The sequence below is a fragment of the Puma concolor genome, chromosome B4, assembly GCF_028749965.1.
Source record: "Puma concolor isolate L17-30 chromosome B4, mPumCon1.1.hap2, whole genome shotgun sequence".
Lineage (NCBI taxonomy): Eukaryota > Metazoa > Chordata > Mammalia > Carnivora > Felidae > Puma > Puma concolor.
In genome coordinates this window covers 68,078,955-68,104,406 of record NC_141673.1, presented here as the reverse complement: position 1 = coordinate 68,104,406, position 25,452 = coordinate 68,078,955, and the positions used below count along the sequence as shown (strand labels likewise).

Below are 25,452 nucleotides of genomic sequence, written 5' to 3'. Positions count from 1 at the left end.
CACTGCCCAGCCCTCCCCCTCGCGCCCCCCCGCCCCCCACGCCTGCTGAGGGGAACAGAAGGGTCCAGCCTGTTCCTATTAAAAGAAAAAGGGGTTGGGGGTGGTGCTGATTTTGAAAGTTTTCTTTTTTTAAAGAAATTTCTCAAGGGATTTCCTTCCCTCCTCTCCTCTTCCTCTCTTCCTCCCATTCCTCTCCCCCCACAACCCTCCCCCCTTCTTTCCCCCTCCCGGTCCCTATGAGTCAAACTTCAGCAATGTGCCCAGTGTCTCCCAGTGCATTACAGCGGATCACAGAAATGTTCCAGTCTGTGAGTCGGAATGCAGCCGCCTCCAGCCCTCCCTCAGCTAATAAACTCAGCTCGGGGCCAGCTTTGCGCAGCAAGTCTCTGCGCCCCCCCCTTCCCCCCCCCCCAACTCTTAACAGGACCAGAAGGTCAGACTGGGGGTCAGGGGCTGAGGACCTCTCCACTGTGCTTCCTGGCCTAGCCTATCCGCCCTGTGGCCTCTGGCAATCTGCTGGGTGGGAGACCGAGCCAATGGCTCTGGGACAGGGAGAGGTCCACCACCCACAACACTAGACTCTCCTGTAGTGTGAGGCTTCACCTCTGGAAGGCAGGATGCAGCTTCCCTCTGACTTCCTACCCATCCTACCTCCCTCTATCCTAGGAACCCCAAGAGTCTCATGACTCTACAGAAGGAGAAACGTCTGTAGAAGAGGCGGCACCATGCCACATAGGAAGCGAGGGTCCCCAGTGGCCTAGGAGGGCCTGGCCATGGCCCGGTCCAACTTCTGACCACAGACCCCTGTTTGCGTGAGCCCAGCCCCAGCCTCAGCACTTGTTGCTACCTGGAGTTTTTAGCAGCTGCCTTCCTGCTTCGGTTGCTTTCCTTGTCTCACGGCTCACTCGGCAGCAGATCCAACCTCTCGGCTCATGTTAACTTACCCTCACATACTCTTTGCCTGGCATCCAAGCCCTCCTACAGCATGGCAACACACTGTGCACATTCTGTCTCTCTCTGTCTCTCTCACCCTGCCTCCCTCTCTTCACTTCTGTAAAGAAGTAAAATGAACTTTTTAAAAGTTCGTTTATTTATTTTGAGAGAGAGCACGCGCCTGTGTGTGCACGCGAGGTGGGGTGGAGGGGACAGAGGAAGAGGGAGAAAGAGAATTCCAAGTAGGACCCTAGCTGTCAGCGCAGAGCCCAACTTGAACTCACGGACCGTGAGATAATGACCTGAGCCGGAATCGAGCAAGGGTCGGGTGCTTAAGCGACTGAGCCACCCACCCAGGTGCCCCATCCCTTTCTTCATTTTTTTTCTCGCTATTTTGCCCAGTGCCTCCTGGTACTTAGTAGTCAGTAATGTTAGTTGTTATTTCTCTTATCATTTCAGCTAAACTGGGCTGCTGCCTGCTCCCCATCATGCCCTCGTGCCTTCCTACTCCCTTACTTTGGCCCATCACGTTTCCTCTAAAAGTGATGCTCTCCCAGTCCCTTGCTGCTCCTGTTGAAATCTTTCCCATCCTCAAGGTCTCTACCACCATCTCTAGAAGGCTTTCCCGGATTCACGTAGCCAGAGGAATTCTTCTCCTCCTTTAAAGGACCCCACCCCCACACCACCAACAGTCTTGCTCTGTACACTGACCTTCATCCGCATGTCTCAACTCTCTTCCTTCCCAAGAATGTTCAAGAGTGGACATTCCCTGAGCCCAGCTACTGCCTTTAGTCATGGGTGCATTTCTTTTAGTGTCTTGCTAAGTGCCTTGCTCGGAATTCAAGCTCCCTATGAGTTATTTGTTGAATTGAGACAGATGTTCATGACCTTCAAGGACCATCCCCCTAGCCGGACACCTTTTTTTCCCATGACTGCCACGCTGACTCTGCAAGACACACGTTCTACCTCAGGTGCATTCTTCCCAGCTTTCACCTCCAAACCAGATGACTCTCCTTCCAGATCTCTCCTCTGTGCCCACGGCTTCCAGAAAAATTGCTCAGTTACTTCAGACTCCCAGCCTCTCCCCCCCACCTCACCAACTCTCTCTTTTAGCCCCACCATGCCCCCCACCTTAATGCCCCCGCCAGGACTCCCGTAGTTATTTCTGGACTGAAATCGGGCCCTTGTTTGCTCATTTCTACCATGTGCATCATTCATGTATTTGTTCGTGAGCCTCCTTTTTCTTTTTGACCTAATCACTGAGTTCTCAGAGAGTTGAGCAAAAAGGGTATCTCCCCCTGCCTCTGTCTATCCCCCAAGTGTCCAGCACCTTCCTACACACACCAGGACTCTCTGTCCCCAAGGTAGGGCCAGGAAGACAGCATGTGAGACCTGCCTCAGGGAAGCCGGACTGTGTCCCTCCTTCACCGGCCAGCTTACTTCTGACTCCATCGCCACCCTCCCACCCAAGGCAGGATCTTAAGCCAGTTTCTAAGTCACATGCCCCTTGCTAGGATATGTTAGGGAGCCTCCAGGGGTCCTGAGAGACACGAGGCAGAAAAGCGTAAGTTACCACTCTCTCTCTACCGTGGTTGCCATGGGAAGTTTCTCTGCTACGCTCTTGAGTCAGGCCTCTCCCAGGCTGCTCAGCCAAACACCTAGCAGAAGAGATTAGCCCCATAGGACCTGCCTCAGTTCCCTTGAGTCTTCCCAGAGTCTCTGGCCAGTACAAAGCCCGAGGACACACCCCTTCTGCTTCTCTTCGGGCTTCTGGGCCTACTTGACCTTCTCTTTCTCCTCTCCTTCCCTTACTTGGCTACCTTTAACTGACTATATTCCATGTAGCAGCCCTATGCTACCCTCTTTGGCAAACATTAGATCATTTATCCTTAATAATCCTTGTTATGCTCATGATTAAAGTATGGCCCACAAAGGTTAAGAAATCTGACCAAAGTTACCCAACTGGTAAGTGATGGGGCCATTCATTCATTCAACAAATATCATTGGGTGCCCCCGTTGTGCCAGGATTCAAAGCCACGATCCCTTCCTAACCCACACTTCCCACACACCCCCCACAAAGCCAATCAGAAAGTGCTCATTCCCCAAGGCCTCGGTGAAATCTCAGAGGACGGCCATTTCATTGGACTGGGTTGGGCCTTGCATTCCAGTTTCCGAACCTGGGATCAAATGCCAATTCACGGGGTTCGGGATTTGCAGAGTGATGGGGGAGGTAGGTCTCCAACTCCAAAGAAAGGGTTTCAGGGGACCAGATATAACAAGTGGAAGGCAAGAAGGCAGGAAGGACGGAGGGAAGATAATTAGGATTTATTGAGCGTCTCCTTTAGCAGAGTGTGCTATTCAAGGCCCTTTCACTCATACCTCATTATTGCCCACATTGTTGGACTGAGCAAACTTAAGCTCAGAAAGACAAAATGATTTGCCTAAATCCACAAAGCCAGTAAGTGACTTAATCCTGAATGTCTGATTCAGAGCCTATGCAGTCTCTGTGGCAGGTCAGAACAATGGAGGAGCTACTGCCAGATCTCCTGCCCCAGTGTAAACCTGGTTACCTGAGGACTCAGCTGACCTACGGGGGACATTCTAGATGCTAAACGTACCTCCTCCTGGCCCCAGCCAAGCGGTCCCATGCCTGGTTCCCACTGTCTCTGTTGGCATCGCACAGGCAGGATTAGAGGGGCTATGTAAGTATTCGAGGTAGGATTGGGGGTATGTGGGGCTTTAGGGTGCAGCCAGCCAGACCCCCACGTGGGATTTCCGGATGCGAGAGAAGAGGTGATACATCCTCCTGGGCCAGAATGAGGTGGATAGGTAAGTCAAGAGAGGCTGGGGCATGGTTACAAGCCCAGATGGCTCAGATGATGCTGGGGACTAAGGCAGGTGGAGAGAACTAAGCAAGTCCCTTACCCTGGCCCCTGCCTCCCTCCAGTGTCAACAAAGGTGATGTGGTTTCCCCTGTGGTCTGTTGCCCTAGACACCTGCAGTTCTTAGTATACGTATATGTGTCTATGTGCCAACAGCGACATGGGGGGACATAAGGAGAAAGCGGTGGGACAGGATGGGGAGGGGCAGGAAGCCAAAGACAGGGTCTCCTTAACGCCAAGGTAAAGAAAGCGGAATGAATGCAGAAGATGGCAGAGGTCCCCCCTTGACTACTCTGGGTCCCCAACCGGGAATATCAGGAGAATCAGGGCTCTGGGCTGGAAGTCAGGGGACTTGAGTTCTAGACCCCGTTCTGCCATTCACTTCCTGGGTCACACTTTTCTAAGTGTCACATTTCTGCTGTGTAAAATAGCAGTATCTTCGCAGGGCTGATTCTGAGAGCAAGTGAAGTACTTATTTAGACATTTGTACCACTGTGAGTTTTAGAATTATTGTCCTGATAGCATAAGAAAGATTACAGTTGCCCCTGGGTACACAACACACACACACACACACACACACCACAGTGGAGAGAAAGAACGTTAAAGGCAAAAACAAAAACTCAGCCTCTGCCCTCATATTGATCACAATGTGTCGAGGAAACAAAACAAACCTAAAATCCTTGAAAGCTTCTGGTGAAGCCAACTATTTTTAAAATCTCACTGTCTGTGTGATCTTGGCCAAGTCACAACCTCTCTGGGCTTCAGTTTTCTCATCTATCCAATGAGGGGAGCCGGTTTAGGTCACATCTATTTATTTTTCTGAGTCGAAAGCAGTTTTCTAATCCTGTTACTCCAAGCGTCAGTGAGTACGCAGCAAAGAGGAAAGACCTGAGCAGATCACGGCCCGAATGAAGTAGGGAATTTTGAGCTGGGTTTTGGAGGAGCCCAGAGATGTGAATCAGTGTGGGGTTAGGGGGGTGACATTCCAGGTAGGGTGAATGGCGTGCGCAGGGCGCAGGGCGAGGCGAGGAAGCAGGGGGGTGGCAAACAGATTAGCGAGGCTCAGGAATGAGGTTGGTAAGGACTGAAGGAATCTGGAGAGGAAGTCAGGACCTGAGGAAGAGAAGGGGCAGTCACCGGGCTGAGGCAGCTGAGATGAGAAAGTGGGGGAGGAATATGGGTGGGAAGACACTCTCTCAGCCCCAGAGGTGGGTGCCAAAGCCCATCCAGCCAAACTCCACCCAGGAGAGAAGGAAAGAAAAGTTCCCTTGCCAAGAGGCCCCACCCACCCTTCCCTCCTCTCCCAGCCCCACTCCCAACCTTGAGGTAAGCCAGGGCCCCCTGAAGCCAGAACCTCCATTAGTGATGGGAACAAGCAGATGGGGGCACTGCCTCGTCCCCCCCCATGGCAATAATACCAGCAACAAAATAGCAATTATAGTAATGAGGATCCTGATGAGACCCACTCCCCACCACCTGCCCTCTGACAAACCCCTCAAACCTCTTGGTATGACTCTTCCGTTGACTAGGATCTTTGCTCCTTCTAAGATTTATAAGATTATCTGGTCTATAGGATGCCCCCCAAAGCTGACATTATAATAAAATCACTTAGAAGAATCTGTGAAAAACAGATCTCTGGGCCCCCTCACGGACTCAATCAGACTCTTTGGGGCAGGGGGTGCTCAGTAATCTATGGCTCCCCAAGTAGTTCTAAGATATGGTCAGGTTTAGGGTGCTCTGTCGAATCCACACCACTCCTTTTACAGATAAGGGAACTGAGGACCCAAGGGGGAAATAATTTGCCAGAGATGACACGGTTAATCAGTGACGGGAACAGGCAGAGAATTCAGGTGTCCCAGCTTCTAGATCAGTGCTTCTTCTAACAGCCCACATTGCCCAGGCCCGGAGATGCCTGTGCCAACAGAGATTATGGTCAGGGAGGCAGCCACTGGGCCATACTCTAATCATGAGCAAGAAGAAATTCGTCTGAGTTGCATAATGCCTTTCTGCAGCCAGCTCACAATTACTCGCTCCAGTGGGCCCCCGCAGGGATGCTGTGGTCCACCCACTGGTGAGCTTGGGGCTTTGGCCTTGCCACATGCCCCCAGCCGGACCTTCTGTAGCCCCAGTGGCTGTGCTGGCTGGAAGGCAGGGTCGACTTTTACAAGTCTTAATGGTTCTTTTTTGGCAGCACTTATCGCTGGCACCGGAATCTCTAGGAAGACCTTAAGGACGTCCTGGCCTAGGGACATATACCAATCTTCCCTAGAGGCATCTTTCAGGATTTAGACTGCGTCCCTGTGGGCCAGGGGTGTAGAGGCAGGAAAGGAGCGAGGAGCTGGGGTGAGGCTAGCTAGTCAGGATGTGAATGGAGTGTCCTTGCTAGGACCTTGAAGTACCCCACTGACATATGACCACCACTACCCTCTTTTTCACCCAGCATAATTTCATATATATTGAGCATCTTCTCTGTGCGAGGTTATTGGGCACAGAGGCCAAAGGAGCCACAGTCGCCATCACTGAGGAATTCTGCGTCTCCTGGAGAGCAGAATATGGCTGGCGAAAAGAGCCCGGAGTGGAGAAAACTGGCTGACCATCAAGGGTCTCTGACACCCATGTGGTCAAGGACGTGCTGGGGTCTGAGTCCCAGAAGTTCCATGTTAGAAGGGTGCTGATGGACCACGGGGTCCCGGTGGGCTAGGGCAGTGGCCTTGCTCTGACCTGCTGCCCTCTGTGCCTAAAGCAGTGATTCTAGAAGTCTCTGTCTCCCTCACATTCCTCACTCTAGCTCTTCCAGAGTGGCTAGGGGTGGGATGGCACAGGAGGCAGAGAAGACACCCCTCTCCACTTGGGCAGATCCTGAGGCTGGGCTCCACGCTCCTCTACACTGAACTTTCAAGGAAACATTTAAAAACCTGTAAAGGAACAGCTAAAGAGAGGGCATGTTGTGTTGTGGTTCAAAAAGCAAGAGTTTGGGGTCAGGCTGCTTGGGCGGGAGTTCGTTGCTGGCCCACTGCACGACCTTAGAGATGTTATTTGACCCCTGGGATGCTTATGTCCTCATCCTCAGACGGGGGTCCAAAGTGCCTGCCCCATTAGGGTTGCCATGAGGACCGACTGGATGGCCGGTGAAGCGCTTCATTAAGAGTCTGCCCACATTGGGCTCTGTTCCGGGTAGCGCTCAACGCGGACCTTAGTAATAAAGGACAGGGTCCTGTCCCTCCGGCCCTCTCAGTCACAGTTTTCCCCTACAAACTCAGTCTTAAAATAAATACTGCCCTAATTTATGCAAAGAAATCCAGATAATCTAGCCCAAGCTGACCCTTCTGGAATGTACGGAGTAGCTTGGCAGGGCTGTGGGAATGGGGAGAATACGTGGAACCTTTCCTGACCCTCCCGAGATACAGGTGTTGGCTCCGAGGCGGCTCACTTGGGGGAAGTCTGGACTGTGCTGCAGAGAATGCCCGAACGCACTGCAGAAAGGGCCTTGCCGCCTCTCTCGAATCCTGGCACTGTGCATCTGGAGCAATCTGCACATCTGGCTGCATCCCTGGGGCAATGTTCACAGCTGCTGACATTTGAGGGAGGAGAGATGCAGCTCCTCAGCCAGGGCCTAGGGGGCTATAAATAACTAGCTAAGAAGACCAGGGGGATGAGGTTGACCTTGGGGGGGGGGGGGGTGCGGGAGCGGCTGGCGACTTCCCCCACCCCTTTGGGTCCAGAGCCAGGCTTTTAGCAAAACAGGAAGAGGCAGCAGCAGCTGCTGGGAAAGTAGGAGTGGCTTCCCTTCCCCCACTTGCCTGGGGCCTTCGGATCCCAGCCAGGACCTGGGAGAGGTGGAGCCATCCAGGAGGGGGGAGGGAAGGGCATACCCACGCAGACTGAGGCCCCGCTCCCAGTGCCCTCCTATGGCTCAGCTGGGGCACAGGCAAGGGAGACTGAGACAGACAAGAGCAGCCCAGGGGGCAATGTCCACCACCCCGGCCCCCTCCTGTTCCCTTTCTGTTCCCCTATCAGTGGGACAACAGGAAGGACAGGCATTAGAAACTGAGCTTAAAATATGTATGTGGGGCAGGCAGTGTATCTAGAGGCCCAGTGTTATGTCAAGCCCACCTTCCTCTCTCATCCCTTCCCAGACCACATTTGGGCTGAGCCTAAGCCCAAGTGGGTGGGAAAGAAGACTCTAAACTGGAGGAAGGATGCCTCTGGGCTGCTAGAGGGGTCTGGGGCCTGGCCCCAGTGGAATGATGGAGAACTTCTCCATGAACTGTTGGGGTGAGGTGATCCAAAGTGCTGGGGTGGCTCTGGGTGACTGTTTTCCTGGAGTAACGGGGCATCCAAAAGGGTGTACTCTAGAGAGCCAAGGCCTAGGTCAGAGGGCCTCATGAAGTCCAGGATTAAAGAAGTTATCCCAGAAATGTTGCTTTGCTTTGCCTTGCCTGAGGGAGACTGGCCACTGAGAGTCTGTCCTTGGGCGCCTGACCAGTTGATGACATCTGTTTGGAACTTTGGCTGGCCCACATCTCCAGTGGGGTCTGTGTCAGAATCTGTCATGACCTACCATTGCCTCTCAGCCTGGAGCCCCTTGCTTTTCCTGCTGGAACAGCCTAGACCAGCATCATCCGATAGACACAGAATGTGAGCCACGTGTGTAACTTTAAATTTTCTAACCACCACCACCACCAAGTAAAAATAAATAGATGACGTCAATTTTAATACTATATTTATTTAACCTTATATATGTGAAATATTATCATTTCAGCATGTAATTGAAACAAGAAATTGTTAATGAGCTATTTTGCATCCTTTCTGCATAGTAAGTCTGAGGAATCCAATGTGTATTTTACACGTGCAAGTAGTACATTTCAGTTCTGACGGGCCACGTTTCAAGTGCTCTGTGGCCCATGTGGCTGGCAGCGGCTGCTATAGTGCACAGAAGAGGTCTAGATGGCTGGTAGCTGAGTTTCTTCTTCAGCCCTTCTAGTCCCTTGCTGGGGAAGGGGCCCCAGAAGTGGAGGAGGGGGCCAGTGAGGTCCATGTGAAGGGTTAATTTGTCCTATGAGGGAGGCCCCCCCACTTTGATTTTCAAGCATCCACCGCTAGACCTGGAACCAAGTCCTAACATTTAGGCAAGCAGGGAAACTGAGTCGCAGAGGAGCCTCTTTCTAGACAGCCAATCTTCTCCTCCTCCTCTTCCTAGATCTCTTGCTCTAAGCCGCAGGTTGGTAGAAACCTATTTCCTCTCCAGGTGTGCTAGCCTCCTACCCTCCTCTTTCCCCTTCCAAACACAACCCCAAACCCAAAGCAATTCAGTCGGCAAAGTTAGGGAACATGGAAGGAGACGTGAATCTGGAGGAAATACAGAGTCAAGCTGTGGATGTGTGGTGTGTAGAGGCCGGTGGGACACTCAGGGGATGTTGGATGGACAGTTGTTGTCTGAGGGGGGAGGGAAAAATAAAGATCTGGGATCACCAGTGAGAGCTGGAGTTGTAGGTTGGAGTGGATGAAATCATAAGAGTAGGGAAAAGAGGGGGGTAAGGGGACGGGAACCGGAAAGATGGCTAAATACAGAAACTTGAGAGAACAAAGGTTTTGGGTGGACAGGGGGGTGGCAGCCAGGGGAGGAGGCTGAGAGGGAGCAGTCAGAGATTTAAATGAAGCAAGAGGAAGTGCCATGTCAGAATCCAGAGTGGAAGAGAAGGTTGAGGAGAGATCAGCACTCAGTTGCAACTGATGATGCTTTAAAGCTGTTCTTACACAAAGAGCTCACACAAATTGCTAATGAACGCTAAAACAGTGGTAGACTCAAGTTCAAAGCAAAGCAAAGGCTCTTCAGGGAAAGAGGAAATACAGCTAGTAGGCGAGGTAGGGGAATGTTCAGCTTAATTGTCATCAAAGTAGTGCCAATTAAAATAAGATGAAGGCTGGGGCGCCTGGGTGGCTCAGTCGGTTGAGCATCTGACTCTTGGTTTCAGCTCAGGTTTTGATCCCATGGTCATGGGATTGAGCCCCCGCATCAGGCTCTGTGCTGAGCGTGAAGCCTGCTTAAGATCCTCTCTCTCTGCCCTCCTCCCCCCCACTCTCACGCTCTCTCTCTATTTCTTTTTTTAACTTTTAATGTTTATTTATTTTTGAGAGAGAGAGACAGAGAATTAGTGTAAGCCGGGGAGGAGAGAGGAAGACACAGAATCCGAAGCAGGCTCCAGGCTCTGAGCTGTCCGCAAAGAGCCCGATGCGGGGCTCGAACTCACGGACCTCGAGATCACGACCTGAGCTGAAGTCAGACGCTTAACCGACTGAGCCACCCAGGCGCCCCTCTCTCTCTCTCTCTTTAAAACAAACAAAAAATAAAATAAGACGAAGGTAGACACTGTTTTCAAACATTAGTGAGAGTGTGGTGACATTGACATGTTTTGAAATCATGACTTTCACCCTTTTGAAATCAATTTGGCAATATATAGTAAGAGCTATACACCTTTGCTCAATTATGCCGCCCAATGTACCCTCAACTAGATTTCCACAGCCAGAATTCAGGAGGGGGCGTGGAATAATGATGCTCACCACCGCACTCTGTAGAAGATGGAAAGTTCAAAACAACTTGAACACCTACAACTGGAAAGTTGTGAGGCAAATTATATTTCCACTTAATAGAAAATTATGAAGCTGTTAAAAAGATGTTTATGAACGCAATAGAGCAGCACAGGAGAATAGCGATTTGTTTATGCACTGTGGTGGCAACTGTATTAAAAAAAAAAAAAAAACCCACCAGGGACATAAAGACAAAGATCAAAAGGAAATACCCAGCAGGCGCTGATTATGTAGGGGAGTGAGTACACATGTTTTTCCGGTCATTTACTGATCGTCAACACGGTGGGGACGGAGAGTGGGGATGAAGGTTGATCCTAAGCCTGGACTGGGCGACCAGGAGGGCCGTGGCAAGGAGGTCACGGATCCGTTCAGGCAGCGGGGTTATTTATGGCGCTCTGTGCACGTGCCAGGTGCTGTCCACTACGTTCGCACAGCACTCTTCCCGTGGGCAAAGCTCGGATCCCCTGTCTGGGTTCCAAGCTCCCGGAGCTTCACCGGCCCCTGGGCCGCTGAAGGGGCCTCGTCCTGGGCGTGGAGGGGCAGACCCCGGAGGACAGGACCCAGAGAAGTCCAGAGAGGGCCCTGGGGAAAGGGAGCAGAGTGTGGGGGTAGCGGTGGCCCCGGGGAGGTTAGGGGAGGGTTGGGGGATCACCAAGTTGCTTAGGGGATGGGAGGACCGCTCTGCTCTGGGGGAGGAGTTGGTGGGCTGTGGTTGCCACCTACCCGCTTCATGTCTCCTCGAAGGTGACAGGAGATGGGAGTGGGCCACCACCTCCACAGCCCCCACAGGAACTCTACCTGGGCCCCACCTACAGGCACCATCCGGCCCGGGCAGCCCGCTGTTCCTCCCCCTCGGCTCTCTTAATACATCGGCACACTGGGGCCTTGAAATAACACATCTTTATTTATGCCCTCATTTCCACATAATTTGCCTATGATTCACTTGTTGTCGAGAGGCATTAAAACCTCCGTCCCCAGCTCCCAGGCACCTACCAGTCCCTGCCCCACTGCCCCTGTGCCCCACTGCTCCCTCCCACTATGACTTACCTGCTCTCCCCGAGGCCCACCCCAGCTGCTCCCTACTTGGCCTTTGTTGGGGGGGGGGTATGTGGGAGGCAGGGGCTGGGGCTGAGAATGGCCCAGATGGAACCTGCCCGGGTCCCCAGCCCAGAACCTGGCCGGAGGGAAGCCCTGCTGGGAAGACCCTGTGGTGTTAGGACGAGAGGTGACCTCTCACAAACAGGAAGGCCAGGAAAAGGGAAGAAGTTTCTCTGGCTTAAAAGCTGTAGAACCCCCAGCCCCAGAGGCAGCCCCTTTCTGCGACCCCCCACTCCACCCCCTCACTTCCTCAGGCTGGATTTTCCTCATACCTCAAGGCTGAGTCCCTGCCCCCCACTCTGTTTCCTTCAGGGCACAGGGGTATAGAGTTTCCACCATGTGTGTGTGTGTGTGTGTGTGTGTGTGTGTGTGTGTGTGATTGAGAGAGAGAGAAAGAGAGAGAGAGAGAGAGAGGGAGAGAGAGAATGTGGAGAGTGTATTAGGGGATAGAAAGAGTTGTCTTCTCACACCCTCATTACCCAGTAGGGCCATAAAGCTTTATTGCCCCCACCCCAGAATCTAGGTGAGTCAGGAGCTACGATGTGGGGGAGGCAGGGGAGGAAGAGGTGGAGGAAGAGAGCAAGGGGCAAGGAGGGGGCTACTGGAAGCCGAGTAGGGGTGAGGGGAGCTGCTGTGGTTGGGTTATCTGATGTGAGGAGCCAGGTGTGCTCTGGGGGTGGGGGAAGAGCAACCGAGAGAGGCAGAAACTGCCAACGCAGCCCGGAGACACAGAGAGGCAGGGACAAGAAAGACAGAGCAGCCCTGAATCAAGAGGAGGACCCGAGGGAGACTTTAGATCTCTCCCCATGGTGGGGGGCGGGGGCAGTCCCTGGGACATCTGCCCCCCCCCCCCGCTCCCTAGCTCCCAGAGAACATGCAGCCTCCTCTCAACACCCCGTGATAGAGGTGGGGGTTGCCAGGGAGTGTGTGGAGTGGGGACAAGTGTCCAGCCCTTATCCCGGAATCAGAGCAGTTGGAGACAGTTGAGGGTCTATAATCTCGGTTGGGGGTTGATGGGTGGAGGAGGCTTTGCAGGAGGAGATAATGGGGTGGAGCAGAGCCCTGGTCTGGAACAGGGTGCCCTCGAGCCAGGCATGGTCAACCGGCTCTCCCGCATCTGCTCCTCCTGCCTTGGGGGAGGGAGGGGGCGCTCCGCTCAAGCAAAAGCTGCCCTGCCAGCAGGTGCTAGAGCCAGGGGGGAGAGCAGGACCGGGAGCACCGCTGGAGTGCCAGCCCGGTCCTTGGCAGGCCCACCTGTGAGTTCCAACTTCGGCCTCCTCCAGCCACGACTTGGCCATGGATGCACGGTGAGGGGAGGGTGCTCCTTCCAAGCAAGAGGATAGCGCCAGGCACTATTCTAAATGCTATGTGTTCATTCACTCGGGCTTCATAGCACCTACGCGGTTAGTATCACTATTATCTTTGCTTACAGAAAAGGATGCTCTGCTTCACTAGCTTGGCTGCTTCCCTGCAGCCAGGAAGGCAGGAGAGAGGGCGGGAGAGCCCCTGAGCTCCCTGTGTCTATGCTGCCCCCTTAGGCTAATACTGTGCTGGTTTGGGGTAGGAGGACCTGGGTATGCATTTGCTCAAAGAATGAACCAACAGGCGAGCACGGGTCCCCTCCAAAGGCCACAGGTATCCTGCCTTTCCTCCCGTCCACTCCCCTGCCACCTGGAGGCCTGCCTGTACACAGGGCAGAAGGCAGGGAGCCCCTGGGGTGGGTCCTATCAGAGAGGAAGTGGGGCTGGCTTCTCTCCTATCCCCTTTGTCACTTCTCCCCATCCCCACTCTACCCACGGCTGGCTGTTCCACATTCCCCTCCCTGCAGCCCTCGCCCCAGGGCTCCTTGGTGGGAGAGGGGAAGAAATTTAAATCCGAGGGACTGGGGGTGGGGCTGGGGGTAGCTGGAGGAAACTGAGGCGACACTCTCGGAAGGGGTTTCCCTGGCACTCTGAACTTGATGCTCGCGGTCCTCCGCACCCAGGCCAGGCTGACCTGGGCTGCCAAACCTTTCCTGATGGGCTGCTTGAGCTGCCCGGCCCATCCTGCCCATCGAATGGACGAAGGGAGCTGGGCACAAACACAGAAGGGCAGCCCTCTCCTGACCCTCCTGCTGCCGCAGATGTCCACAGGCATGGGCAGGATTTTCAATGAGGTGGGGTTGGAGCAGAGTGGCCCGGGCCTTTCTAGGTGTCCTATAGGATTCTGTGTGCAGGTGAAAAGGGCAGTGGGGTGGCCTCATGAAGCCAAATGAGGAATGTGGGACCGGGCTACTCGTGACTTCTCCACTCTCCACTGAGGTGTGGGTGCCGAAGGAGAATTCTGCCCACTGCCTCCAGCCTCCCTCTCCTCAGAAGCAGCACCTGGGAGACGAGGACTTTCTGCCTTGAGCCCAGCTCAGACGGAATGTGCAGAACAAACCAGCTGGGAATTTGATATGTGATCCCTCTCTGCATTCTCGATATCAGATATCCCGGGATCTCCGATCCAGGGCTCAGATCAGGTATGTTCAGGCTTGGGTGATAACGTTGGGTCCCAAAGAGGGGTGGACTGTGGAAGCACTGACGAGTTCCCCCAATTCCTGTGGGCGCCTGTGCCTTTCCAACCACTCCCGTCTCCCGAGACACAATCTCTCGTTGTCTGCCCCCTCCCCTCGCTCCCGGTGAGCAACTGAACCGAAGCGTTCCTGGTCAGCGAGATAACGTCCACCGCAGCGGGGCGTAGTCTTTGGCTCTGCCTTGGTCAATTCGGCACATGGTCCGCCGACCTAAGTTTTGGAAGCTATAAGGCCAGGGGAGATGGTTGGAATATTGAATGACAAAATGAGGATTCAAAGGACTTGAGCAGGCTAAGATGTGGGATAAATCAAGTCAGATACCTATGGATAGAGGCAAGTACGAAGTTCTGCATTTTGGTTCAAAACCAAACTGTCCACACACAGAATGAGGGGGACGTGGCAGAGGCTTTAGGGAGAGGTGGTTAGTGAGCGTATGGGTTCTGAAGCCACAGGGACTTAACTTCTCAGTTTCCAAAGTTCAAGGGAAGGTGTTTAAATTTGCATAAGTCCGTTTGCATTTCATTTTCCAGCAGGGACCCGAGCAGAATTTTTTTCACTTGACGTCTGTTGTGAAGATCAGATCTTTTAGATGCTAACAGAAGGTGGGCAGCACCTTGCCTCGGATGCATTCACTCATGTGTCCATTTATTTGGCTGCATTTTTGGAATCGCTCCCTTATTCCAGCCTGGCAGGGAGCCCCAAAGGCAAAACAGAAATTTAAAACCCACTACAAGAAACACTTCATTCTACAAAGCAGGGGTGGGAGGAGGTGCACCCTTCTGCCCTCCGGGAAAAGAGGGTAAAACAGCATGGTGAAGTTCCAGGAAGAACGTGTGAAAGACGTGAAGCCTGAGCTGGCAACGGAAGAAGTGGTAGGAATTTGCTCAGATGAGAAAACTGGGGGGATAAAGAATGAGAGGAGGGCGTGGAGGGCATAGAAGAATGTACAGTGAGGGTCTCAAAGCATAGTCTGGGGATCCCTGTGTGCCGCTGAGCCCCATTTAGGGGCTTTGTGAGGTCAAAACTGCTTTCATAATAATACTAAGGCATTGTCTGCCTTGTTACTCTCATTCTTTCACTGGGTACACAGGAATTTTCTAGAGGTTCCATGATGTGTGATATCCTAACAGATGGAATGCAGAACCAGGTATGAGAATCTAGCTGCCTCCTATGGAGCCAGACATTAAAGAGATTTGCAAACCTGTAAAACAATACCTTCTCACCACTAAATTTGTTTCCCTTTGGAAAAAGTTTATTATTTCATTTCATTTCATTTCATTTCATTTCATTTCATTTTTTAAGTAGGCTTCACGCCCAGCGCAGAGCCCGACGCAGAGCTTGAACTCACGACCCTGAGATCAAGACCTGAGCTGAGATGAAGAGTCGGACACTTTTTAAAAAAAAAAAATTTTTTTTAACGTTTATTTATTTTTGAGACAGAGAGAGAGCATGAACGGGGGAGGGTCAGAGAGAGAGGGAGACACAGAATCTGAAACAGGCTCCAGGCTCTGAGCGGTCAGCACAGAGCCCGATGCGGGGCTCGAACTCACGGACCGCGAGATCATGACCTGAGCCGAAGTAGGACGCTCAACCGACTGAGCCACCCAGGCGCCCCAAGAGTCGGACACTTAACTAGCCGAGCCACCCAGGCATCCATGGAAAAAGTTTATTTTTAATAAAAAAATGTATTATTTATGTTAACTTACATTCATTATTGTTATTTAACGTTTTTAAAAATTTAATACATAGTTTAAAATTTTCTCAGTTTAAATTTCCAACATGGCAAATATTGATAGGTATAACCCACATAAACAGAAGTTCCTTGGGTGTCCTCTTTTTTTTTTTTTTTTTAATATTTATTTATTTTTGGGAGAGCACAAGCCGGGAAGGGGCAGAGAGAGGGGGACATAGGATTCAAAGCAGGTTCTGTGTTGTGCTGAGAGGCTGACAGCAGCGAACCTTATGTGGGGCTCAAACTCACGAGCCACGAGATCGTGTCCTGAGCCGAAGTCAGGCACTCAACCGATTGAGCCACCCAGGTGCCCCAGGGTCCTTATTTTTAATAGGGTAAGGGGGTCCTAAGACCAAGACGTTGAGAGCCACTGACGGGGAGGCAGACCACCGGGGCACATGGTCAGAGAGCAGCAAGTGGTTGGACCCAGTAGGAGCTTGAGTTTCAACATCTGGACGGTGACACATGGGAGGCAGACAGGCTGGATCACCGTGGGCTTTGGACCTTGCCAAAGGAGCAAGTGTCTAGCGGATACTGGTAAAGAAAGACCATAACGGAAAGAAGCTGGCGACAGTATAACTAGAGTTCCATGAGTTTCAGATTTATGTGCTTATCTTCCCGTCTCTTCCCCACACTTTTCTCTCCAACACGACTGTGTAGGTAGGGGCTAGTTTTGGCTTATTAAGTTGCACACCCGCCCTCTGGTGGCCAGATGGCGGTGATGCCTTCCCCTGGCTCTAACAGCTATTTGAGGAGCAGTTGCCCACAAGTCCAGAGGCTGAGATATGGAGGAGGGGTCAGAGAGTCCCTCTGGTTGAGTGGTCAGAGGGTGGGAGCAATGTCAGCTCCTAATGAAAACTTATCTGACCATCCCTCCGCTCTGCAAAGTAGTAATGATGCTGCCCGGCATTTCTGAGTCACGGCTGCATCCAGGTAGCTTGATAAGCTTTTTACCCAGATCATATCGCAACAACAAACCTAGAAGTAGACACCGTTTCATGGCCCTTCTATAGAGGAAGATTCTGAAGCTCAAAACCATTAAGGAACTTGCCCAAGTTCCCACAGGTAGCAGGTGGCAGAGCCAGGACAGGGACCCAGCAGTTCATGACATCGAATGTTCTGCTTGACATCTCCTTGGTGGCTTCTGCTTGTGCCGCTGGGGGACGGTCTGTTTGTAGGTCTGTCTTCTCTGATTGGACTGTACCTCTCGTGGGGGCAGAGACTGTCATTCGTCTCTGTATCCCCAGCATTGAGCTCAGTGCTTGTGCTTGAAAGCACTAAAGGGGACTGCACAACCAGGCTGGATCTCAGAGGGAACCTGGAGCCAGCATCGAGCGTGTCCAGAGGACATAAGAGCTCAACCTTGGGGGGGCTCTTGGCTAAGGTGTGTCAGATTCTCCCCTGGCTGTGACTCCAGAGGCAGTCTGGGAAGCCAGACAGCAGGTCCCTGGTCCGTCCTGCTTAGTTCCTGGCATGAGGAGATGTAAACAGCACCAGGTGCCTCCAGCAGCAGGGAGCCAGAGCCTTGCTGGATCTCAGCCACCTTCACAGAGATAAAGACCAGAGCAGGAGATAGAGGGAGGAGCAGTGGGGGATGGGGGGGGTGGAGGAGAAGCCAAGCAAGTGGCTCAAACTTGTCCCTGTAGGGCAGTAGCACCACCTAGTGGTGAAGATCAAGATGATTTGGGAGAAAGCACTAGATTGTTTCTAGCTGGGGAGAGGCTGGGGACACCCTCCTCCCGGAGGGACCTCGGGGACTATCAGAGAGCCAAAAGGCAGGGCCTTTAAGCCTTCTGCCCCCCTCCCCCACCACCCCGAGGTAGAGCAGCCCGCTCTGAAAGGCCCTGCCTGGTTGTACAAAATGTGAAGAACCCCCCACCCCCACCCCGTCCTACCTGCCCTTGGCTGAAAAGAGCCACCTAGCTCAACTCAAGGTCCCGTTAAGGTCACGCTCCCTTCCTGGAGACCGCCTGCATCCAATGACTACCTAATAATGCAAGAATACAAGAGCCGGCTTCCTCACCCCAACTTGGGGCAACGTGAAGGGTTGTCCAGTTTCAGAACTCCCCATAAGGGTCAGTTGAGGCCGTGACTGAGACCGTGCGGCAGCCGGACTTCTCCCTCTCCCCGATCCTATGGGCTTCCCTGCCGCCAAAGCCGGCGATCCTGAGGCCGCTCTTCAGGAAAGTCCCTGTACTTCGCGCCGCATTGCAGGGTCCGCTTCCCCCGGAACCTGACCAGTCGCACTCTCACATATCCTGTAAGACGTGTCTGAATACGGAGATTCAAAGCAGTTGTCTGGAGCAGTGACCCCCACCGGCCACTGCCCCACATTCCCCCCCCCCCCCCCCCCCCGCCCCGCCCCGGGGTTCTCGGTCACTTGGAGCACAGGCTCCTCCGGGAGCCTCCCAGGCTCCTTGCCTGTACCCGGCACCAATCCCCGAGAGGGCATCGGCAGAATGAGGCATCCCCTTGGCCACGCTGGGAGGTGGGCCCCAAGCTGCAGAGAAACTCCAAGGCACCCTGGCACATGAAGCAGGAGCCACCGACTGGTGGGTTCTGTCTGCCAGTCCAGACGGGCCCCGTTTGCTTGCACCCCCCGGGCCGAAGGAATCCATATTTCCCGGCACACCGCCGGCCTATTTATGCCACGTAAAGCTCTGAGCTCTCGACCCCGTGGCCTGTGAGTGTTTTCCCTTTGTGTCTTTTTTAAGGAGCAGACCCGTTCACAGCAGTCCGGTTACAGCCTTGCTCGATGTCAAGGGAAGCTTCTGGATAAAGCTGTGATTTAGAAGCCTATCACCCATGGCTGGTACCAGATGGGAATGCCCTGTGCAGACGAGCACTTGCCCAATGGGTTTTTGTGCCACGAGGGAAGCGTCCTGAATCTGCACTGTCTGTTCCCGCAGCCCTGGGGCTATGGAGCGCTGGAAATGCGGCCAGTGCAACGGAAGAGCTAAACGTCTGCTTTTATTTTACTTTTTCATGAATTGGAATTTAAACAGTCACCTCTGGTGATGTTACTGAAGAGCACAGGTATAGAACCAAAGCTTGCACTGTGAGAACTTAAAATCGCTCTATCGTAACCGTAAGGTCTGAGGGAGGCACAGACCCCCGAAGCAGGCTCCAGGCTCCGAGCTGTCAGCACGGAGCCCAACGTGGGGCTCGATCCCACAAACTGTGAGATCATGACCTGAGCTGAAGTCAGACGCGTAATGGACTGAGCCACCCAGGCGCCACTTCTCTTCACACTTCTCCAGCCAGAGGACGCCCTTGTATGTAGCTGGCGATTTCCTTCTCTAAGCCCGTTCGTCTTTCATGACAAAACAGCCTTCAAGCTCGATCCCTAATTCTTCTCCTACTATCCCATCTCATGGCGACACACTTTAGCCTTTCACTTGACGTCTTGTCAGATGCTGCTGAAAAATTAAAGTAAATCACGTCTACAGGTCCCCAGACTAGCAGACTTATCCTGAAATAAACACACGGATTGAGCACAATTTCCCCACTCACAGATCACAGCGCGGTGTCTTTGGTCGGTTATTTTTGCTTGCTGTGTTTGGGGGGTGCTGCCTGTATCATAAACCTCACTTCCTCGGGGAGTGGAGCGGGGTGCATGGGCTCCTCCGGGTCTCCTGGGAGTCCTGGGTAGGCATAGGACTCATTTGCAATTCCCCAAGTCACCGGCACCGCATGTCGAACGTGAGGCACATTTTTGTCAATAGTGGTTTTCACTCTTGAGGCTCTCAGGTTAGTGCCACACTTGTTCGGACCCAACGCATGTGACCACATGCTCTCTGCGAGCGGAGCGCTGTTTGACCCACCGCCGCCCATTTCCCCTTGTCAGGACCTACTTGGGGAGTGGGAACCTCCCTTACATCCTCTCTAGTAGACAGCTGGCAAGACTGTCCTTTGTCGGGCTCCTCGACTCAGTGGGAAGCAGAATAGGGCAGCAGTTAGTTAATGGCTTCTGGAGCCAGCTGCCAAGGGTTCAGATCCCATCTCTGTCACTTAGCATCAGTGTGGATTTGGGCAGTTACCCCCTCTGTCAGATGGGGCTCGCAGTAACCCACCTCCACCAGGGTCTGTGGAAGGATAAAGCAAGTTGCTTTGCGTAAGGCATTTATTTACAGTGGTTCTTGCCATAAAGTAAGTGGTATGTGAAGTATAAGCCAATTGCGTTCCCATAAGCAAAGCGCTCTTCATTGGTTTATTTGACAAAATTCTGGCAAATTGTTACTGTCTTGGAAATCGCTCAAGAGACACTCATTAAAGTCTTCTTTTTCTCCTTTATTCCTTGCACCAGATCTGTCTTACATTCCAAGCTTCTCTGTTGGCCTCCCCTGGATTCTCCAACTTGCTTCTCGTTAGCCAGCAGGACTTTCCCATGTCCCAGGATCTTGTCTTTGGCATTCTGGTGCACACTTACCAGCATTTCCAATAATATACGTTAAAGGTTTTAGACTTATAAATGTCTGCCTTCATTCTCACATTCTAAAACAATAGGTGATAATATTTTCTCCCAATTCAGTCCTGTGAAACCTCACTTTTCCTCCAGTCTTTTCCTCCCCTACTCCTAGACTTCCCTTTGGTAGTGAGCTGGTGCTGTGGGCCCCAGAGCTGAGCAGCTGGTGTTCCCAGGGTGGCCGGTCGGGTGCCCTGGAGAAGGCAGGGGGAGAGGGGGAACTGGGAAGGTAGAGACATTACAAACACAAATGCACTTTATTGATAAGGCAACAGCATGATACAGAGCTGAGGCAGAGACCCCGTTCGGCCAGGGCCACGTTAGGGGTGGGGGGTCTGATTCACATTGAGACACAGGCTGAGGTGTCCCTCCTCCTCCTCCTCCTGATGGGTCAGGAGGGTGACAACTCAAGGAAGGAAGGCAGGGGTCCAGGATCTAGGTTTGCTGTCTAAAATCCAGACCTTCCCCTAAGGGACCAGGTTAGCCTTCAGGGGCCCGAGCTTGAGCGTGGTTTGTGAAGAGAGCACTGGTCTGGGGGTTCACAGTCCAGGCCAGCTCCGGACCCCTCCTAACTAACTGTCTGAGCTTGGCCAGCCACACTTCCTTCTAAACGTCTGTTTTCCTTAGCAAGGGAGTTGAACTAGTGTAGCGATTTTTAAACCTTTTTTCCCACTGACTAGCCAGTGAGACCAAAGTCTTCTGCAGAATCCAACCAGGCTCTCGCCCTAATTTGTAAAAGAAAAGCAAGGACAATACCAATAACCGGCGTATGGAATTTTTACAAAGTAAGTGTTTCGCCCAGAAATATCTCCTCATCAGTGGCGTCTACCACCTGCTACATTCGAACATAGTACAAAACGGAGTCTGATTCTGGAAACGGCTCACGGCTGATGAATGTCAGACTTGGTCGTACAGATGGTATTGTGCGGTAAGAAACGTGGCTCTCAGGTGCTTCCCCACTGGAAGAAACACTGGGCCCGGTGGACACGGATGGTGCTCACAGTGTGAGTCTGATTGCTCCCGGGGCTTTGGGAGAACAGAGGAGGGTGGAGGCGGCATCGACTGACAGGGACTACCCAACCCCCCCCCCAACATTGAGATCTTGAATGCGGCTGTGCTCCCCAAACTCAAGCAGCGATCCGAGGGACCCTCTCTGACTCCCGGAAGAGCCCCGTCTGCAGTGGTCCCACACACCTATGACTCACGTACCCGGGGACCCCACCCCAGAGTAAACAGAACAAGAGCTCCTGCCTCCTGGGCTGGGCTAGCTCTGGAAGGGAAAATGGAGTCGGAAGTTAGGTACCCCCCCCCAACCCCTTCCAGATTTGGGGGTGGTGGTGGAGTGAGAATAAGACGGGAACCAGCCCCACGTGACTCCACCCCTAGGTCCTCCCTCTGTCTAGCCCCCAGCACCAGCCCGCTCTCCCTCCTCCCACAACGAGGTGTTGGAGCACTAGCTCTTGGGTCTCTGGGGGACGGCAGTCTGGGAACTACGCCCAGATGGGCGGGGGGAGAGCATGGCCTGGGCTGTCGGGGTCTGTCTGAGGGTTCTTCTCTTCCATCCTACCCTACCAAGTGGAAAAGAGGTGGCCTGCTGGCACGCAGAGGGGCACTGCTTCTCCAGACCATGAAGTGTTTGGGAAGGTGCTCCCATCTCTGCATCACACTTGACCATCCTCGGGTGAGGCTCCTCCAACACCCGTGGCCACCGGTTCTCTCTCTCCTGGGTGGGAGGTAAGGCACTGGCAGGGCGAGGGTGAGGACGCTGCTAGGCACTTCTCTGCAACCTGGGGGCAACTCAGTCTTGCCACGTGGATCGTTGGAAGGAAAGCTCTCAGCTCGACCAACCTGTTAGATCCAGGTCAAGGAGCCGTGGGCTTGGACACCAGACAGCTGTGGCCACCACCCACCACCCTCCTGTGAGGCTGGATTCGCCTGTCCCCTACCTCCTAGGCCCTGCTCTCTTCTCTCCTTGGGCCTCTCAGCAGGTGGGCTCTGGGTTAGCGGCCCCTGCCAGGAGGAGAAAGCCCATCTTACCATAGCGACTTCCAGGGAGACTGTTACCATAGCAATGAGATGAAGGTGGGCATTGAAGTGTCGGGCAAGTGCCCTCTGGCGAACAGAGAGGGGTGGGGGTTGTGACCTCTGTCACCTTGTTTTTGGTCATCCTTGGCAGTAAGTCTCCTGGACAGGCCAGGGTGGGAAGGCAAAGGGAGGAGCCCCGCCGGTGGCACACTGCCTGGGACAAGACAGCACAGACTGGCAGTAGGCTGAGATGGGGGTGGGGTGGGGGTGGTGGCTAGTCATGTACCATGGGCGGGGCAGGGGGAAGGAGATCCCCACTAGGCTCTGGACATGGGGGCCTGGAGTGGGGGGAGGTACAGGTATCTCTGTCCCTGAGGAATGGGTGCGTTGCTCCTGCCCGACTGTCCCCTCGGCATTGGCCAAGCAGTCACTTTTGGAGCGGTAGGGGCATCCCTGGGCAAGGCCCCACCTTCGGCCTCTGCCCTCTACCCCCATTTGAGTTTCTTTGTCAAATAAACAGCAACTCCTCACAACTGAGGTCCCAAGGGCTTGGGGGCAGCCTGTGGTCGGCAGGAAAGGGAGACCTGGTGTTAGGTTGGGCAGGAGATGGGAGCGACTGGGGAGGGAGGGGCGGTAGGGGAGGAGGAGGAGGGGCTGAACTCCAGACGGGGTGGGAAGGGCTGCCGGGCAGCAGCCTGCCCCAGGCCAGGGCACAGGGCCCCAGAGGAGCAGCACCACCCAGGTGCCCCTGCCAGCCGCCCTGGTCAGGAAATCTCGTTGCCAAACACCTCCAGCACCAGCGGTGTGAGCTTCATGCTGCACTCAGGCTGGAAGGAGAGGCAGCGGTACTGCTTGGAGTGCTCCTCATTGAGGCTACGCAGGTCAGCTAGCTTCTGGATCATCTTGGCGTAGAGCAGGTGGCTGCCGGGGGGTGGGTGGCGGCAGCGGATGTAGGTCTGCAATGTGTTGGACAGGCGGTCCTGGATGGCCTCGACCAGTGCAGCATCCTGCACGCCAGGACGGTCTGTGAGTACAGGGAGACAGGGGGAGAAGGCATGGGAGCTCTGAGCCAGGTCCTGTAATATTCAGTCTCTCCAGTACCCCTATGTCCAGACCAACGCCCAAGCTTAGCATCCTCCTAGGTCACCCCTGTATGGCTGCTGACCTGTGACACCATCATCCTCCCTAAAGCCTCTCAACCACTTCCTGTTGCATTTAGGATCAAGTCCTAGGTCCCACCTGGCCCTGTCTTCAGCTCAACTCTCTCCCTCCATCTCTATGCTCCATCTTTCCATCAGTATCCTGATATGTCAAGTTCTCTGGCCTCCAGACCTCACATTTGTGTTCCCTCTGCATGGAACTTAGCTCTTGTATCTTTGACTCTTACTGATTCTTCAGGTCTTCCTCAAGAAGGCCATTCCTGATGACCCCCTACCTCCATGGCCCAGACTAAATCAAGTTCTCTCCTTCTATTATACCCTGCTATAGTATCACTTATTTATTTTTAAAACTTTCATCACATTAAAATTAGTCATTGAATAGTAATTAATGTCTCCTACACTTTGTGGAAAAGAAGTCTGTGTCCTGTTGGCTGCTGAATCCCTATGCCCAGCACAATGCCTGGTACTTAGCAGGTGCTCAATAAATCATTGCTGAGTGTATGAATGAATGAACAAATGAATGAATGCTGCATGGGCAGGGGGAGGGTAACCCATGTCCATGGGTCCCCAGCCCATCCCTGATCAGAGGCCACTTTCTTGTTCCCTCAGCATAGTCCAGACTGAGGCACCCTGGACTCATCACCAATATAACATCCCCAGGACCATGACTCCCTCTTCCTCAACCTCTCTCTCCACCAAACCCAATAGACAGAAGAGATCAAGGACCACAGCACACTGCCTCCAAAATCAGTCAGGCAAGCTTTCTGGGCAGAATCATCTATAGGCCCCAAGTTTTTGTACCCAACCCCACAGGGGATCTCAGGTAGGTCTGCAAAAGTTCAATTCACACAAGAGCAGAACCTGCATATTGGGAATATCCAGACCTGTCTGTGACCTGAGAAAACCCATTTATCTCGTTCCTCAGAGTTCCACCTATGAATCACCTATGGTCTCAGGGTCCAGGGCAGTGAGGGACCCCTCAATATACACACATCATATGGGCTGTGCAAACCCAGCAAAGTGGTGCTTCCTCGTCTGTCTCTCCTTCTGCTCACTCCTCCCTCCAGACTGCCCTGCTGGCCCTCAGGAGGGCTCAGTGCCTTCTATTCCCCCTTCCCAGGTCACCAAGTTCCCCACTGTTGGGCCCCATACCTGGGGAGACAATGCAGATGGCCATGAGCAGGACATGCTCCTCCTCATGCAAGTTCAGCTTCTTCAGCCCCACCTGGAACTTGATGAGGGGCTCAATCAGCTCCAGGCTGTGTCCGGCTAGGAGAGAGATGGCCAGATGCTGTGGGCAGAGCTGAGGAGCCACACACCCAAACCACCCCACCCCGCCCCCAACCTAGACTGGGCCTGTGTCTCACCCTTGTCTCCCCATTGCTGTCTAGCGCCCTCCCATGTACCTGATCAGGGCTCATGACCCCAGGAAGGGTGGAGCCAGAGTCTGGGAGCTGGAGAGGGTGGAGGTGGAGCCCGAATGTACCTTTGGTCACATCACTGATGCGGTACTTATAGTCCTGGCTGCCACAGGTCCAGGACATGTCATCCATGAGGAAGGACTGGTTAGAGCGCAACATGATGACCTCAATGGCACTTGACTTCAGCAGCACAATCTGGTCCTCAGAAGTGAGGTCTCTGCCAGGGAGGGCAGGGAGGAGTCAGGTTACTGGTCAAGGACTTCAATTCAGGCAAATCAGTGTATGTTTTGACAGGTGCCTGCCAGGTGACCCGCATGTGCCCTGGGTCCTCCATTGAGGAGCTGGTGGCCTGACTGGAAAGGATAAAACTGTCTCTTGAGGGAGAACAACTCAAGCCTGTGTTTGTGCACCAATGCTGAAGGTAAATTAGCTCAGCGTCTAAGGCAAGAGAACCCAGGGACGTGCCAGTGCCTCCCAGGCCTAAGCAGCCAGAGCTATTAGGGAAGACGAGCCTGAGGAAGCTGTGAGGGTTAGAGCGTGAATGCGGAGGTCTGCAGGAGGTGTGGCCATGGTCATCTTCAACGCCCCTCA

General features: G+C 53.4%; 1 protein-coding gene across 4 annotated transcripts in view; it reads right to left on the bottom strand.

The window, feature by feature from the left end:
- Positions 1 to 20,489: 20,489 nt before the first annotated feature.
- Positions 20,490 to 25,452, bottom strand: part of VDR (vitamin D receptor) — a 57,997-nt gene continuing 53,034 nt past the window's right edge. For all 4 annotated transcript variants that reach the window (XM_086713568.1, XM_086713571.1, XM_086713569.1 and 1 more), the window contains exons 7-9: positions 24,927 to 25,078; positions 24,593 to 24,709; positions 20,490 to 23,304 (exon numbers count right to left, since the gene is read on the bottom strand). In XM_086713568.1, coding sequence (XP_086569694.1) covers positions 23,045 to 23,304; positions 24,593 to 24,709; positions 24,927 to 25,078 — 529 coding nt within the window. In that variant the 3' untranslated portion in view covers positions 20,490 to 23,044. The remainder of the gene's footprint in view (positions 23,305 to 24,592; positions 24,710 to 24,926; positions 25,079 to 25,452) is intronic.